General features: G+C 41.7%; 1 protein-coding gene across 2 annotated transcripts in view; it reads left to right on the top strand.

Moving 5' to 3' along the window:
• The window catches only part of PLPP1 (phospholipid phosphatase 1), a 100,593-nt gene that overhangs the window by 13,671 nt on the left and 70,044 nt on the right, over positions 1–16,878 (top strand). Inside the window, exon 2 of one of the 2 annotated variants that reach the window (XM_066614563.1) lies at positions 11,752–11,906. The exons of the other annotated variant lie outside the window; for it this stretch is intronic. Coding sequence (XP_066470660.1) covers positions 11,752–11,906 — 155 coding nt within the window. The remainder of the gene's footprint in view (positions 1–11,751; positions 11,907–16,878) is intronic. 2 annotated transcript variants of the gene reach the window in all.

Raw genomic sequence — 16,878 nt, 5'->3', positions numbered from 1 at the left:
TATTGGGTTAAATGGGCTAATAGCCTGACTCCGTTAGGCAGAAAATTAGTGTATGTGAGGGGAGACAACTTAGTCTTGTGCATTGGGACCTGATCCTAGTTAACAGCTCTTCTGTAGAAGTAGCTGTAGGTAGCTTTTTGCAGTTGTAGAAGTAGCTTTTTGCACTGGTACTTCCCTTCTGAATAATAGAGCTGATTATTACCTCTTATGTGGCTTTGTGTCACCCTTTTAATACTAGTGGACGGAAGCACAATGTAGTGCTTTGTGTTAAGACAAAACTTGGAATCTCTGCTTCTGAAAGCAATACCTACTGCTTTGTAAGATACCTGTAGTGCAGGCAAGGCACCTGTATTGTCCCTTTACTGGTTAGTTTGGCTCGGGTCCTCACTTACATATGTTGAACAGTATTATTATTATTATTATTATTATTATTATTATTATTATTATTATTATTATTATACTGCTTCTCAACAAAAAAGCGGTTTATAGGCAATGTGAAATGTTCCAAAAGGGCTCACAATCTAAAAAGACGCAACATAACATTACAGCAGCCACTAGATAAAAACAGTGCTGGGGTGAAAAGGGGCAGTTACTCCCCCCTTGCTAAAGAACACCACTTGAAAAAGTGCCTCTTGCCTAGTTAGCAGGGGATCTACCTTATTGTGCATGGTTCCATTTCTACAATAATATTTCCACATCAAGTTTTTTTCATTTTGTTCTGTATTTATACACTGAAATTTATATTCCTGTGCTTTAGTGAAATTCTGCATGGCATCATATAAATTTATATTCCTGTGCTTTAGTGAAATTCTACATGGCATCATCGCTGCATTCTCCTTGGAGCTGTTAATTAGCTCTGAATATAGCCATACAGTTTGGTTTCAGGAGATGAATTTTGATTTGTGTTTGGTGGTTAGTCTTAAATAATCAAGATATGGGTTGTCTTGGAGACTGTCAAATATTGGAAGCTAAAGGTATCTGAATTTGAGCAGGATTTTACTTTGGAGGCATCCAGCCCACCCATGTAGGTATGTTGAAGGAAGCCAACAGAGTGAATTTGGCACTTGAAATACCTTTCATTATTGTACGTGAACTAGTTCTGTAAAACTGTTTGGAGAAAAACTGAGAACACAGTCAAACAAATGCAAGAGTGTGTTTTCTCTGAGTTTTAGAACACGTTTCAAGATTACTTAAAATATGCCTAATTTTCTCTGAAGAAAATATCCCTGTACGAGTTGGATTTACTGCATGTTGTGTGTTGGGGGAAGCTGTGGCCCATCTGCAAAGTCTAGTACGTGTACAAACAAAGAAGTATTGCATGCCTGTCATAATAAGCAAATCTAATTGCAATGGTTATGCTTTTTGTTTCACAGAATACCTTTCTGTGCAGGAAATCTGTCACATTTGAAGAGGTGCTTCTTCCTTGAAGTCATAAAATAATATACTGTAATGAGAGGAGGATGAGACAAGATGGATAATACATTAGATTTGTAGTGTGTTCATATAACGGATTTGTCCAACACCAGTGTGACACCAGTTTTGATATTTCTAATTTTTTAAATTGACAAAACACATAGTTTAAAAAGAGCTAATATACTTGGGTACATTTCATTTCCTGTTTTTATTTTGGTACACCAGTAATTGGAATTGGATCAAGCATGTTTGTTTTTCAAGGTTCTGTCTCCTTTATACTTTTTATTAAAAAATACAAGGAATTTAAAATTTTAAATAAAGATTAGAGCACGCATCAGTTTTCATTAAAGATTAAAGGCGTAATCCTAACTGGCAGATGGGCCAGTGTAAGTCCCTTGCGCAAGTTCCGTAAAGCAGTTTCGCACCGAGTTAGGAGCAAGGAGACCAGTGCACAGATATGCGCCATCCTCCAGGCATTGGCCCAAACCCTGTCTGGCTGACGCTACAGTAAGCACACACTGGTTGAACCAGGCCAGTGCAGGGGTGTGTGGGGAGGGTGGGAGGGAGGCATTTTGGAATGGGAGGAGGGCAAGCTCATGGTCTGGCAGCAGGTGTGCAGGGGATGGGGCCAGGATCTGGCACTTGTGCTAGATTCTATCCCTGGTCCCAGGCAACCCCGGACTGCTTGGATCTGTGCCACCTCTTTAGGTAGCACATATCTGAGTAGCCCCATTGGGGCTGCTGCAGCTTTACCCTGGGGTAAGGGAAAGTGATTCCCTTAGCCTTGGACTGAGCTGCTTTTGGCCCCAACCTCGCTTTGGGTATGGGGCAAGCCTGCTGACCTCTGCATTCCAGTGCAAGTTAGGATTGGGCTGTAAAATTCTCATACTTTTGTAGATCATGCTATGATTTGATAAAGACAATTGTATTATAGATGTAAACAATTGTGTTAATGAATCTCCATCCACAGTACTTGGGGCTGTGCTTACAGTATTAACCTTCACTCCTCTCCAGTAATGGCAAATTGAGCCATCACAAACCAGCCTGTGTAATTGTTCATCTTGTTGCACCCAATATCTAGCTAGTAGTTGTTTTGGATCTTTTAATTCAGGTTTTACCACTTCTAAACTGTAGATTGATCAGAGAGATATTAATTTGAATAATTGGAGATGGTCTCTAGTATAATTGGCAAAGGGGAGCTTTAGTGGATGGGAGAGATTTAAGGGTACATGTATTTAATTATTGAGGTTGTTTTTGGCTTATTACTCTAATAGGGAGTTAGAAAATGAAAGAGAACCTTTGCTTCTAAGAGTGAATGGTAGCAATAGTTTTATTTAATATCTCCAAAAAGAAAACCTGTGTTGAAGCTTTGGTAATATAGGAATTTATTTAAATGTATTAATTAGAACTTATCTAATCTGTTGACAGTCCTACTACTGTCTGGTGTTCTGAATTTTTAAAAACTGTTTTCTGCCTTTCTGGTATTCCTTGGTAGTGATGCAAGTGGACTCTCCCAGCTTTCTTTTTCAGTTTGAGCTACAGAATACTGTTTACCAGCAAAATACTGCTAAAACCAAAGCTCCCTTTGTGTGAGGCTGTAACAAAGGAAAATTACTTGACTCTCAGAGCAGTGTCTAAGGGAGTTCTCTGTATTACTAGAGCCCCATGCACACACTGCCGGATATAATTCTCTGCTTGTCTGTTGCCCTAGCACCAGCTCCTTTAAATGGCAAGTGACACCAGCCAGAGACTGTGCAGCTGCATGCAAGTTCACCTCAGCTTCTGTAATCTAACACTTGGGACTAAGTCTCCCTGAGCCCTTTCCTCTGTGTTTCACCCATGAGAAATATCAACTGTTAATTAGGATATTGATTTAAAAAAAATAACCTGACTTGATGCTGTGACTTCAACTGTGAAGTTAGAGTTTTGTTCAATAAAATTTGCAAAAGGTTATTTAAGGCTTTCTTATTATAGTATTAATAAAGCAAATTGGGCTGTTTTTGAAACATTCTTTGCTTGCCTCTAGGGTTAAAATCTTCACTTTGAATGGGAATATTTTCCTAATATAAACAGATTAATGAAAAATTAGTGAACGGACTTGCTTTTGCCAAGGGAAGCACATTTTTCACCTCAGAGGATATTAACATGTTGGTACTCCTTTCCTGTGGATGTGAACTTGTTTAAATGAGGATTTCCTGTGAGCTTCCCCTCCCTGCTCCTACTTCCTTCCTTGATGGCACTTGTGCTGTAACAATTGCTTAGAGTTCTGTTCAAGACTGATACAGTTTGTTCTTTGGCTAGCTAGTGCTGTGATTGCAGGAATTGCTATAAATTGGAACAGGGACAGAATGTCTGTATTTGTGTTATGATTAAACCTTTAACATTTCCAAAGTTACAGGATAAAATGTCATTTTGGTTCTCAGCATTTTTTAATACTGAGATTTTTCTCTTTGACTTTGTGGAAGAAAAGCAACAAAACTGATGTGTAATTGTGCACTTGTAGTTTTCCAGTCTTAATTGAACAGCAGAGTAGAAGCATATTATTTTGGGAAATTGGAAGCACTATTGCACCAAGTCTGGGAAAAGTCTATTTTTCCAAGTATTCTCTGGCAGCAGTTCTTTAGGGTCTTGAGCCAAAGTCTTTTCTAACCCTATTTGGTATCCCTTTGACAGGGAGGGGTACAACCTTTCTGTGTTCAGAACTGCTGTAGGAAACTGCTTTATACTTAGACCTGAGTCATCTAGCCTAATATGGACAGACAGTGGCTTTTCAGGCTCTTCATCTAAGGTTGTTTGCTACTTGACAACCTCTGCTGCAGATTACAAGGATTAAACCTTGACCTGGGGATTTGTGTTCTTGACTCTTTCCCTCCCTCTTTCAGAAATGACAGCCTCTAGTAACTCTGTGGGTGTTATAGGGATCTTCCCTCTAGGACGCAACTTCTTTGAGGGATGTGACATTTTTTTAGCACTTGCTTAGGAATTTAATGGGGGGGGGTGAGAATTCAACTGTTCTCCTTCCCTGCCTGCACCTCTACTGCTATTGAGATTGTTACATGTGTTTTGGTTGTGTGATTGTCATAGGTACCTATTGAATAGTGTCTGTGCATCACTAACAAGAGGCGCAATCTTCCACATTATATTTAGTATTCAGAGTTTATTTTGTGCTAGTTGCTAAAATTCATTTCCATAATGAGGTCTTCCATGAGTCTGCATGAGGACTTGCATGCCCTTTTTTAGAACAAAAGCATAACAAAATGTGACAGTTACCCCTCGCCTGAAGCACCAGTTCGTCATTTTCAGATTCTCATTTGATCTTTACATTTTAAAAATAGTTTTAAATAGTTGCTCCACTGCTTTTTCCAGTTTGTATTTCTAAAACGTTTCAAATGCTAGTATTAGGATGTCTGCTGAAGAATGATTGGCAGCACCTACGGAGAGACTAGCACAACTTTTGCCTGAAAGTAAACTCTGAATTGCAGTGAACGTGTGGTCCCAAATCCCATGTAAGTTGAAATTTATGGATACATTTCCCAGGGAATACAGTAGCTGCTTATTTGGTTTGAGCTGAACTGTTGTCTCATGTTGACTTAAAAGTTTTTTTGTATTGATCTTGTAGATGAAAGCCTGTCTCACTGTTGCAACGTTATCTTGGTATTGCTTCTCTTCAGAATTGTGTCCTAGCATCAAACTGTTCTGTCTAATTTTATAGACTAATTTTAACATAACTAAATAGTCATTAATGGTTAACAGAAGCCAGGCTTCCTTCCAGCCAGACCCAGTTCTTGCTGCAGTAGCTGAAAGAGAGAATTTTCCTTATTAGATGGTTAATGTTCGTTGATTTTGTAAAATTGGAGTAATCCTGGAGCTGGTAGTTTGAGAAGGATTGTGTACTTCACCAAAATATTGAGTTGGCAGGTAGCTTTAAGGGTATAAGAGGTACTTATGTGAAGCAGCTGGCATAGTCAAAGTGCTGTTGAAGTGGCTGTTAAGAGGCATACTCTGCTCCTGATTGCACTCATAACAAATCTGATTGCAAATCGGAATACTTAACTTTCTGAATGAAGTCTGATAACTTTGCTAATAGTGCATTTTAACTTAAGCAAGTTAAAATGCACTATTTGGGTATAAGCCTGATAAGTTACATTGTAAGTCAGTGGCACTTTGTGTGTATACAAGTACAGTGGTGCCTCGCATAACGGAATTAATCCGTTCCGCGAGTCCTTTCGTTATGCGAGTTTTTTGTTTTGCGAAGCGCGTTTTCCCATAGGAATGCATTGAAATTTAATTCATGCGTTCCTATGGGCAAGAAAAGTCAGAACAAAGTCAAATTTGCTTTACAAAGTGATTATTAAGTGCTCTTTAAAGACATACATACTGTACAGAGGATTTCAAAAAGGGGGGGATGCTGAGTGGGGAGCTTGAAGGCTGTAATCCTGTGCACACTTTCCTGGGAGTAAGCATAATGGGACTTACTTCTGAGGAGACACGCACAGGATTGTGCTCTAAGCTGGGGAGGACACAGCAGTTGCATTCAATTGCTTGCTTTTGCTGTGATCATGGGGGGAAACGTGAAGGAAATGGGGCAGTGAGAGGGTGAATGAGCGATGGGGGGATGCTGAGTGGGGAGTTTGAAGGCTGTAATCCTGTGCACACTTTCCTGGGAGCAAGCTGACATGAAGATCCGCCCCTTACTAGGGTGGACGGGATCATAAAGTGACATGAAGATCCGCCCCTTACTAGGGTGGACGGGATCATAAAGTGACATGAAGATCCGCCCCTTACTACGGTGGACGGGATCATAAAGTGACATGAAGATCCGCCCCTTACTACGGTGGATGGGATCAGAAAGGGACATGAAGATCCTCCCCCTTAAGACAAACCAGGACAATAAAAAAAAAATTCGTTATGCGAAGCATAAGTCATAAAAATTCGTTATGCGAGTTACCAAACTTCGCACACCGCTTTCGTTCTGCGGGTTTTTCGCTGCGCGGGGCATTTCTTATGCGAGGCACCACTGTACATACAATCCTGTGTATGCAGGGGCAAGCTCCTTTCAACACTGTGCAAATTTTTTCTGAGTAGACTTAAGTAGGCTCAGATTGTAAATATGCTAAAGAAGTTTAGTTGAAATAAATTTTTGGTTGTATTAGATTGTGGATTGTGCTGCCAGTTTCTGTACTTTCGGGTATAGCTTATAGCAGTGGTACTCAAACTTTTCCGGCCAGTGGCTCCCTTGACCCCCGTGGCTGTTGGCCATGACTTCCCATCATGTTCCTGAGGGCTGGAAGTGACATCATTAAATAGGAAGTGGCCAGAAATATTAACTATATTAAATATAATATAATATTGTATGTATTATAATCTATTAAATATAAACTATATTAATATTAATTATATTAATTATATCATTAATTAAATGCAGATCTTAAAAATATATTATTAATACGCAGCAATATACATGCTTTATAAATGATCAGCTGCTGATCAGTGTTGGAGACAGGATGCTGGAGTAGGTAGATTTTGTCTGGTTCAGGAGGATTCATTTTTAAACTTTGTAAGCATACCAATAGAATTGTTTTATCAAATGAACTTTGTGAACAACCAGTCTGACCAACATTACACACACACACCCCTGTGAACCCCAATCCAACTAGTCATTTCTCTCATTCTCCTTGGATAGGATTGAACCCTTTATTAATTTAATGAAATTAAATTTTTCCAGCAGCTGGTGGGGAAAACAAAAATAGACCATAAAAATATATCAGAGCTGTTAAGGGTTTGGTTAGGAAGCTGATTTGTCTCCTATACTAGGAGATGCACAGCTCAAGCCTATGCATGCCTACTCAGAAGAAAGTCCCATTAGAGTCAATGGGGCTTACTCCCAGGAAAGTGTGGATAGGATTGGGCTGGCAATCACTTCATCAATGGCTGATAAGTATTCCCTTCAAATAGCAAGATTCATCACTTTAAAAATACAGCCTTTCCTCTTCAGTCAAACAACAAGATTAATAAATCACTTTCAAAACAGTACCCCTTTTCTGCTCCTGGCCAAGTAAAGTTTGTGCTTCTCTCTCTCTCTTCCCCCCCCCCCTTTGCCAACTGCATGGAAACAACTTTAAGACCCCTGGTGACTGGTAAGTGTTTTATTTGGGGAGGGGGAGGAAAGTGGGAAGGTTTGGAGATTGAAAGGGGGGAGTGGAAGAGGGAGGGGGTTGAAAAGAGAGATTTCACTTTGATGAGAAGTGATCCCAGGCTGGGAATTAGGAACCAACCAGACAAGGATCAAGGAGGGTTAAGGACTGCAAACTGAGCATGCTCAGTACTTGCCAGATAGGGGTTGGAGTCCAAGAGCTTTGGAAACAGCAAGCAGCGAACACAGAAGGCGGCAGCCTCAGAGTGGAGGGAGAAGAGGGTGAGGCGGCAGCAGCCACTCTCGCAGCTGAGCAACTCCCATTTCTTCTGCTTTAAGAAAAAGCACAGATGACGGGCAGAAGATGGGCTTGTATTCTGCCCAGGGGTGTAACTGTATCGCTGCGAGAGGACATCCCGCACCTCCCCTTTCAGTTCCTGGCGCTTCCCTAAAGAGCCGTGCCGCACAGTTTGAATAACACTGGCTTATAGCTACAATTAGATTAGACTCTAAGCAGGTTTTTAAGGATCTGGACAGCCTCTTCTGTTTTGCATGACATTTTAGAATAGCTATAGTAGTGGCTGTAGTTGAATAGCTATTAGTTGACAACCTTCAGTCTCAAGAGACTATGGTATCGCGCTCTGAATGGTGGTTCTGGAACAGCGTCTGGTGTGGCTGAAAAGGCCAATTCGGGAGTGACAATCCCTTCCACACTGGGAGCAAGTGCAGTCTGTCCCTGGTGTGTGTCCCTGGCTGTGGGCCTTCCTTCTTTGCCTCTTTGCCTCAGTCTGTTGGCCAAGTGTCTCTTCAAACTGGGAAATGCCATGCTGCACAGCCTGCCTCCAAGCGGGCCGATCAGAGGCCAGGGTTTCCCACCTGTTGAGGTCCACTCCTAAGGCCTTCAGATCCCTCTTGCAGATGTCCCTGTATCGCAGCTGTGGTCTACCTGTAGGGCGCTTTCCTTGCATGGGTTCTCCATAGAAGAGATCCTTTGGGATCCGGCCATCATCCATTCTCACAACATGGCTGAGCCAACGCAGACGTCTCTGTTTCAGCAGTGCATACATGCTAGGGACTCCAGCTCGTTCCAGGACTATGTTTGGAACTTTGTCCTGCCAGGTGATGCCGAGGATGCATCGGAGGCAGCGCATGTGGAAAGCTTTCAGTTTCCTCTCCTGTTGTGAGCGAAGAGTCCATGACTCGCTGCAGTACAGAAGTGTACTCAGGATGCAAGCTCTGTAGACGTGGATCTTGGTATGTTCCGTCAGCTTCTTGTTGGACCAGACTCTCTTTGTGAGTCTGGAAAACGTGGTAGCTGCTTTACCGATGCATTTGTTTAGCTTGGTATCGAGAGAAAGAGTGTCGGAGATCATTGAGCCAAGGTATACAAAGTCATGGACAACCTCCAGTTCATGTGCAGAGATTGTAATGCAGGGAGGTGAGTCCACATCCTGAACCATGACCTGTGTTTTCTTCAGGCTGATTGTCAGTCCAAAATCTTGTCAGGCCTTGCTAAAACGATCCATGAGCTGCTGGAGATCTTTGGCAGAGTGGGTAGTGACAGCTGCATTGTCGGGAAAGAGGAAGTCACATAGACATTTCAGCTGGACTTTGGAGTTTGCTCTCAGTCTGGAGAGGTTGAAGAGCTTTCTGTCTGATCTGGTCCGGAGATAGATGCCTTCTGTTGCATTTCCAAAGTCCTGCTTCAGCAGGACAGCGAAGAAAATCCCAAACAAGGTTGGCACAAGAACACAGCCCTGCTTCACTCCGCTTCGGATGTCAAAGGGGTCTGATGTGGAGCCATCGAAGACAACAGTGCCCTTCATGTCTCTAAAAAGTCACATGTGTAAACTTTTTAAAAACTCAGTTCCCTTTTTGGTCTTACGACTGATGTTTACTATAGTTAGCATTTGTGTAATATAGTGGTTTTAATTCTTTTTCATTTCATGGCACACTGACAAGGCGCTAAAATTGTCAAGGCATACCTTCGGTTTTTTGACAGTTGACAAGGCGCACCCATTGACAGCAGGGGCTCACATCTCCCAGTGGCGTACTAAAAATGACTCTCCCCCAAATGCTTGCGGCACACCTGTAGATCTGTCACAGCAAAGTGGTTGAAAATGGCTGGTATAATGCATCTGAGTGTTTGGAGTGTTTAAGCATGTATTCTCAGTAGTGATGGAAGGTGTATTTTATTTTATTTTTGTCAGTTTCTCCTTCCTGCTGCATTCTCAATTGTGCCACATCCTGTGGTGTTGTGGAAAGTTCCTTCAACCAACACAGAGGCTTTTGGGAAGATCCAGGAAACTGTACTAGGAAAGGGGAAATGGAAAAACTTTTCAGCTTTTTCTTCTGGAGTTCTGCTCTTGGAGGCTGGTTCTGCTCTAAGCCATCATGTTGTAGTACAATTCTCTGTGTCATAGACTTCACTGTTAAAATGTGCTTTAGTTGTGTTCATTTATGATGCATGACTAAACACAAGTTGAAAAATGAAATACTGCTAATGCAGGAGAATTTTCAAACTGTATTTCAGAAGAAAACTGCAAACAGATGCTTATGAGGAGTTCCTGAATGAAAAAGTTTGGATTCAGTGAACAAGGCTCTCTGGAAAGATAGCTTGTCCATTGCTACCAATCTTTCTGTGCAATCATATCTGTAGGGTTAGTGTCAGCTCAGTGACACACATTAAGTTCACACATTACCTTCACTAGAAAAGATGCAGAAGAGAGCTACCAAAATGCTGGGGCACCTCCCTTAGGAGGAAAGGCTGCAGCGCTTGAGGCTCTTCAATCTAGAAAAGAGGTGCCTGAGGGGGGACATGACTGAGAGATACAAAATTATGCAGGGGATTGATAGATAGATGGATGCTCTTTTCCCTCTCACACAACACCTAAACCAGGGGACATCCACTGAAACCAAATGTCAGGAGAGTTAGAACAGACAAAAGGAAGTATTTCTTTTCCCAGCATGTAATTAGTCTGTGAAACTCCTTGCCACAGGATGTGATGATGGCATCCAGCCTAGATGCCTTTAAAAGGGGTTTGAACAGATATCTGGAGGAAAACTCCATCACAGATTATAAGCCACGATGGGTATGTACAGTCTGAGATTGGTCACTGTCTTTAATAAAATAACACGAGTTAAACTCAATTGCAATCTGGTGCCTTTGCTGGGGGGCTGTGAGCATAAATAGAATACCAGATGAAGGGGAGTGGCAGTGAGATTCAAGTATTTTGTGGTTTTGTATGTGTTCCCTGAGGCATCAGATGGGCCACTGTGAGATACAGGAAGCTGGACTAGTTGGGCCTTTGGCCTGGTCCTGCGGGGCTCTTCTTATGTTCACATGGGGCAATGCAGGCAAAAGAAGTCTATGAGTGTCCTGTGTAAGTGGAATATGCTCCTTAGAACATACCTCATAACTACGGTCATGCCCCTGTGTCTGCAATGTATCCGTTCCATGGACCACCTTTTCTTGGGTACAGACTGAGGGTACAGGCTTGGGGTACAGACTGAGGCTCATGAGGGGGAGGGAGGTGGGCAAGTGTTTGTGGACTCCTGGAGGAAACACTTCCTTGTTGCAGTGAGCCTCAAGTGGGAAAGCAGAATAGAAATGGTAACATAATTTTGGTGAGTTTTAGAATCTTTTTTTCTTTAAACTAGTGGTGATTCCACCGCAGTTCAAGAGATGCTGTTCCACAGTTCAAAACCTGCTCCTAATTCATGAATTCATGAATGGTCACCACATTGCTTTCAAGAAATTATCTCAATACTTCCTTTAACTAAACTGGACAGACTAGCTTCTTGAACCTCTTTTCATTAATAGGTACTACATTCTTTGTCATTCTGGCTGTTCTTATTTATGTTGTATCCGTGTTTCAAATTCTTGTGCTTGTGTTACTCCCTTTCCCTCGTGAACAGGCCAGGTAAATATAATTTAGAACTTGCTTATCTAGAATATCATCTGGGATAATATTCAAGATCTCTGAACTTTGCACCACTCTAATTTCTGTGGTTATCGGCAAGCCTGGTTGCTGCTAATTAAAGGGACACACGGTTATGTGGGACTTTGGTGTATATTGCATGTTACTGAATACCCTGTTCTGACTTGTCAAAATTCTGCAGTGTTGCATGTTGCTCACTAGCTTCCTCCATGCTGGTAAAATATATTTAACTTTGTATTTTTTTTTCTTGATTTCCCCCAACAGTTGGCTTACCCCTTGCTGTTCTAAACTTGGCAAAAGTAAAACCGTTTCAGAGAGGCTTTTTCTGTAATGATGACAGCATCAAGTATCCGTTCCATTCCAGTACCATCACATCCACTGTCCTCTACACAGTGGGGTTCACCTTGCCCATTTGCTCTGTAAGTAGCTAAATATCCAGGCCGCTGTGTGGGGGAAAGTGTGTGGTGAAAATTAATCATTGTAATAAAGTTTTTGAATGAGAAATATTGACTTAAACATCCTTAGCAGTCTAAATATTTTGAAGAACCCCAAATTGTAAAAAATATTAAAATTATTACTTATGTGCCTCTGAAGTAACTTTTGAGTTTTTTTGCCATGAGTTTCACAGAAATCTCCAGGTGATAACTTTGCATTTGATGGAAAATAATTCCATCCATGTTAGACTATAATTATTACAAGATAAATAGATGTACAAAGAGATCAGAGGAAAATATAACTAGAGTGTTAATTGCGATTGAGAATAGGTTAGTCATAATTGAATAATGTCCTCTTTAATGTTAGAAGCTACTGTAAATAAAGTAGTTATTATAGAACTGGAGTTACCTTTTGTAATGCCACAAGCATGTGATAAAGTCTTAGCTCTTCAGAGACTGCTTTATAATGAGATTGCCTACAGGGAGCACATTAACTCATTATTAAAAAATGAATAGCTTGCATAATTTGATTTGACCTGGGAATTACTTGTCTAACCAATGGTAAATGCAAAAGCAAATAGCTGTACAAACTTAACTAAGAGGCAGTAGCTAGGCATCTTCTCAATAATAGTTGTCAAAACAAGACAGTTCTCCGCCTCCCCCAAAAAACCCTCCTGTGAATACAAAGCTAGGTGTTTCTGTTCTTCATTTGCCAGTTTTTGATACTTCTTGAGGAAGTATTCAATCATGTAGCTCACTCCTTGTAGTCTGAAGTGTACAGTCCAGAAACCATTTTACCACCTCAACTACTGTTTGTGTGAACCAGTGTAGTTTGCAAACTAGGATTTGATCTTTGATTTGATCCAGCCAATATCCTGGCTTGTAAGTCATAATTAAGCAACAGCTCCTGGGCTAGGTGGACACATAGAACAGTGGTATAATCAGCCTGAATTTTTCTCTCTCAACTGGGTACATGAGATGAGAAGGAAAGAGGAAAGGTTGTCACATGAGTTGTCACTCATTCATGTCACATTTCTTGAAGTGTGTGGCATGGGATGGTTGGGGTTAGGCAAGAAGGAAGAGGTGGTGATGCCTGTGCAGTCATGAGTAGGAACAAAATTGGAAGCAAGGACATTAGCCTGCTATGAATCAGTGGGAAAAGCCGCATGGTATAGTTTCAGTGTACATCAAGTCCTCACTTTAAGTCATTTCGCTTAAAAGTTGTTTTGTTATAAAGTTGTTGAGAAAAAAAATCAACTCCTGCATCTGTGTGGAGTTTTCATATTCTCTCCAAGTCTCCAGCACAGAAAGCTCATATTTATTTCAGTGTTTAATATTAGAAGCGTTTTGGTTTTTATTTAGAAGTTTGGTGAATTTTTTAAATCAGAAATATGCTGTGGCAACATAACTCTTGTATATGTATATCAATTAGCCTAGGATAAAATTGTTTTTGTTATGTTGCTTTGCTTAAAGTTGCAGTTTCCAAGAGCCTATAGACAACTTTAAGTGAGCACTTGCTATAAACTCCTGTATTTTAAGATACTGTGAGAAAAAATGTAAAGGCAGCTTTAATAGACAAAGACCTTTTATAGAAGATTGAAATGGACAGAATTCTTATGAAAACATAGGAAATAAGCATTATTGCAGTTTGGTTAAAAGTAGTACTGAATGGAAAGAATTTCTGGTTCTGTAGTTACAATTAAACATATTTAAGTATGGCCATGTTTGTAATTAGTGAGTTTGAAATGCAAGTATTGAACTCTTTTTTTAAAGTGATATGCTTTCATTTCTGTGTTTAAAAAGAGGTGGAAATATGATTGATTTGCATATTATAGTAATCAAGAACTCTCATTTTGGCATAGGAAGAGCTGCTGGTGAAAGAATGGGTAGGTTGAGGTTAGAAAAATAGGTTTGCTGCTCAAAGACCTAAGTAGACATGTGCCTGCACTGAAAAAGCTCAAAATTAGGTTTGCCTATATACTGCAGGTAAAATTAAAATAAACATTTGAGAGCTTTAGCAATACTTTTAAATGCATATGTAGGATTAATCACATGATCCTTTTGCATACTTGTTTGGATACAAGTCCTGCTGAATTCACTGAGCTTATGCTTATTTGGGTGTGTGCATAGGATTTGTTTGATTTATAGAGCCCCAAAAATTGCAGTTTTAGGATTTTTAGTAAGGCTGCTTCTTTTGTGGTGTTCCTAAAATGAGAGATCTGCATCTCAGTTAAGTGTAGCCCTTTATCACCAAAGTACTGGTCCACATTTTAAAAAATCGATAGTTAAAAGGCCTTTGGAAATACTGCATCACATGCAGTAGTGCAGTCTCGTTGTTAAAGGAAAATTGAAATGTTCACTGAAATGCATGGAGTAGTTGTAATCTTAACAGCAAAGATTATACTGATTTGTAAGAGTAACTTTTTGGAAGTAATATTTTTGCTGTTCGTTTATATTGCCCAAAGTCAATAGTGCTCATATGTTTGCTTTTTACTTTACACTTTACATTACAGTGTTAATACTCCAGATCTCTGTAAAAGCAAATAATCTGGATGCTTAAGCTTGTACATGCTGCTGACACTTAATGTCCAAATAGTTACTTCAGCCAAGAGCTGTTTGAATGCTGGAATGTCATTTTGCTTTCTAATGACTGTATGAAGAAAGTTGCTTGCCTTTAAGTTATAATTAAAGTAACCTAAAGCAGTATTTCATGTACAACAATTTCTTTTGCCATGCTTAAAACTGGAAAGTAAGAAAATGAAAACAGAAAATTTTCAACAGTGCATCCCAATTAATGTTTTTTACTTAAATCCCTCATTTCCATTCAAAAGGCAGCTCAGAGCAGCTTACTTGCAATTGCTGAACAAAGGCAAGAAATAGGGATTTCAGGATATATATTCTGTTAAGAATCTAACTTTCTTAGTGTTTCAGAACACATCTTGAACACAGGGATTATGAGAAGATTTATTTAAAGGAGTTAGGACACATTTATATAGTAGAAAGTAATACTGAGAGAAGAAATGTTGGGCTCTTACATTCTGTCTCCTTCAATGAAGATATTTGTGTCTATTTATAAATATATATACTACTTTGTTCCATTGAGAGAACAATGGTTCCAGATAGTCCATATAACATCTAGTTAAGACAGTGATTCTCGAACTTTTCTGGCCCGCAGCTCCCCTGATCCTTATGGCCATTGGCCACAGCTCCCCATTACAACACCATTTGGTGGGGAGAGTTTTGGAAAGTGATGAATTTGCTGGAGGAGGAGAAGACTTTGTTTTGTGTGTATCTGCTAATTGCAAACTGAGACCCAGAGACTGTTTGACAGCAATCCTAACCTCACTTTCCTGGGAGTAAGTCCCATTACACACAGTAGGACTTACTTCTGAGTAGACCTAGCTAGGCTTGTACCTTTTGTCTTACAATAGCAGCCAACATGGGAAGTATCCCCCCCCCCCCCCAAAGGAGGCAGGAGGAAAAAGGGGCTGAAAAGGAATGGGTATTTTTATTTTTTAATCAATTTTTGGAGACAAAGCCATCAAGAGTGGATTTTTTTCTTTTTTGAAGGGGGAGGAAAAAGAGAAAGGTGAAGATCCTTGGTTAAGCTGACACAGATGCCAAGCCTATGTAGGTCTACTCAGAAGTAAGTCCCATTTGAGTCAATGGGTCTTACTCCCAGGAAAGTGTGACTAGGATTGCAACCACACAGAGCAAGATTACAACTCACCCCCAAAGTAGATGGGAGCTGCTCACACACATACACCCCAACTTACAGATGCCACCCCTGTTCCCCCCAGGCAAGATGGAGGAATGCAGTCTGGGGCATTTGGACACCCCTCCCCCACTAAGAGCAGGCTGGGCTCCCTCCTTCCCAAGTGGAGGAAAGCGCTGCATACCTTCTAGCTTCTCCCAGTCAGCCTTGTCTCTGCACCTTCTAGCCAGCCTTCCCAGCCTCCCAGCCAGCCTTGTCTCTGCTGTGCACCGTTTCTCCCCCTACCCTCTTCTCTGCCCCCCCCACTGACCCGGAAGTAATTGCAGTGATGACTACAACACAATTACTTATACGCAACTACCTCCTTTGTTCCCTCTTTGAAAACAAGGGGGATCGGAGCAGGTAGCCGAGGCCCCCACGGAGTCTTATGTGCCGCTTACAAGCGGCGCAGAGGTCTCCATTGCAGCGGTCTGGGGCTGCTTCCAGTGGCCCCAAACCACTCCATTGGAGACCTCTGCGCCGCTTGTAAGCGGCACGGCTTCGTGGGGGCCTGGGAAGCGGCACACATCTCCTCTGAGATCAGAGGGGGTGGGTGCTCCTCCTCTGCCTCTGAGGGATGCCCTTCAGAGGCAGAGGAGGGGCACTCCAGCGGAGCGTTCCGCGCCGCTTGTAAACGGCATGGAGGTCTCCTCTGGAGCAGTCTGGGGCTCTGGAAGCGGTACTCCAGACAGGCGGGCTTCCAGCAGCCCAAGACCGCTGCAAAGGAGACTTCCGCGCTGCTTACAAGCAGCATGGAAGGCTCCGTTGGAGCCCAGAGGAGGAGGCGCGCACCACTTCCCCTCCACCTCTGACGGATGCCCTCAGAAGTGGAGCAGGGGTGCCCAGGAGCGCTCCTGGGAAGCAGCGGGAAGCAACGTCAGTGCCTCTCTAGGGCACCTGTCTCCTATCCTCCTATAAAGGAGAAGGGGAGGCGGGCGGCTCAGTTGGCAGCAAGCTGCCTCTCCACAGCGCTCCTCGGCACTCCTCCTCCGGTGGGGGGGTGAGGCTTGGGGTGGCGCCCCTGGAGAGTCGACACTTGAGGCATTTGCCCCGTTTGCCCCCCCAGGTCAGCCAGTGGCAGCAACAGTTTGCCCCCCCCAATATAGGTGGTGTCAATGTATAAAGATTTTTGTGTAGTGACCTGAATAGAGTGTTTGTATGGTTTTTCAAGGAAATGACCAGCTATGTTGCCTTTTAAGTGTT

This window comes from Tiliqua scincoides, chromosome 2 (assembly GCF_035046505.1).
Source record: "Tiliqua scincoides isolate rTilSci1 chromosome 2, rTilSci1.hap2, whole genome shotgun sequence".
Classification (NCBI taxonomy): Eukaryota; Metazoa; Chordata; class Lepidosauria; order Squamata; family Scincidae; genus Tiliqua; species Tiliqua scincoides.
Note: the sequence above shows the minus strand (reverse complement) of the source record. Positions and strands in the feature narration are given on the sequence as shown.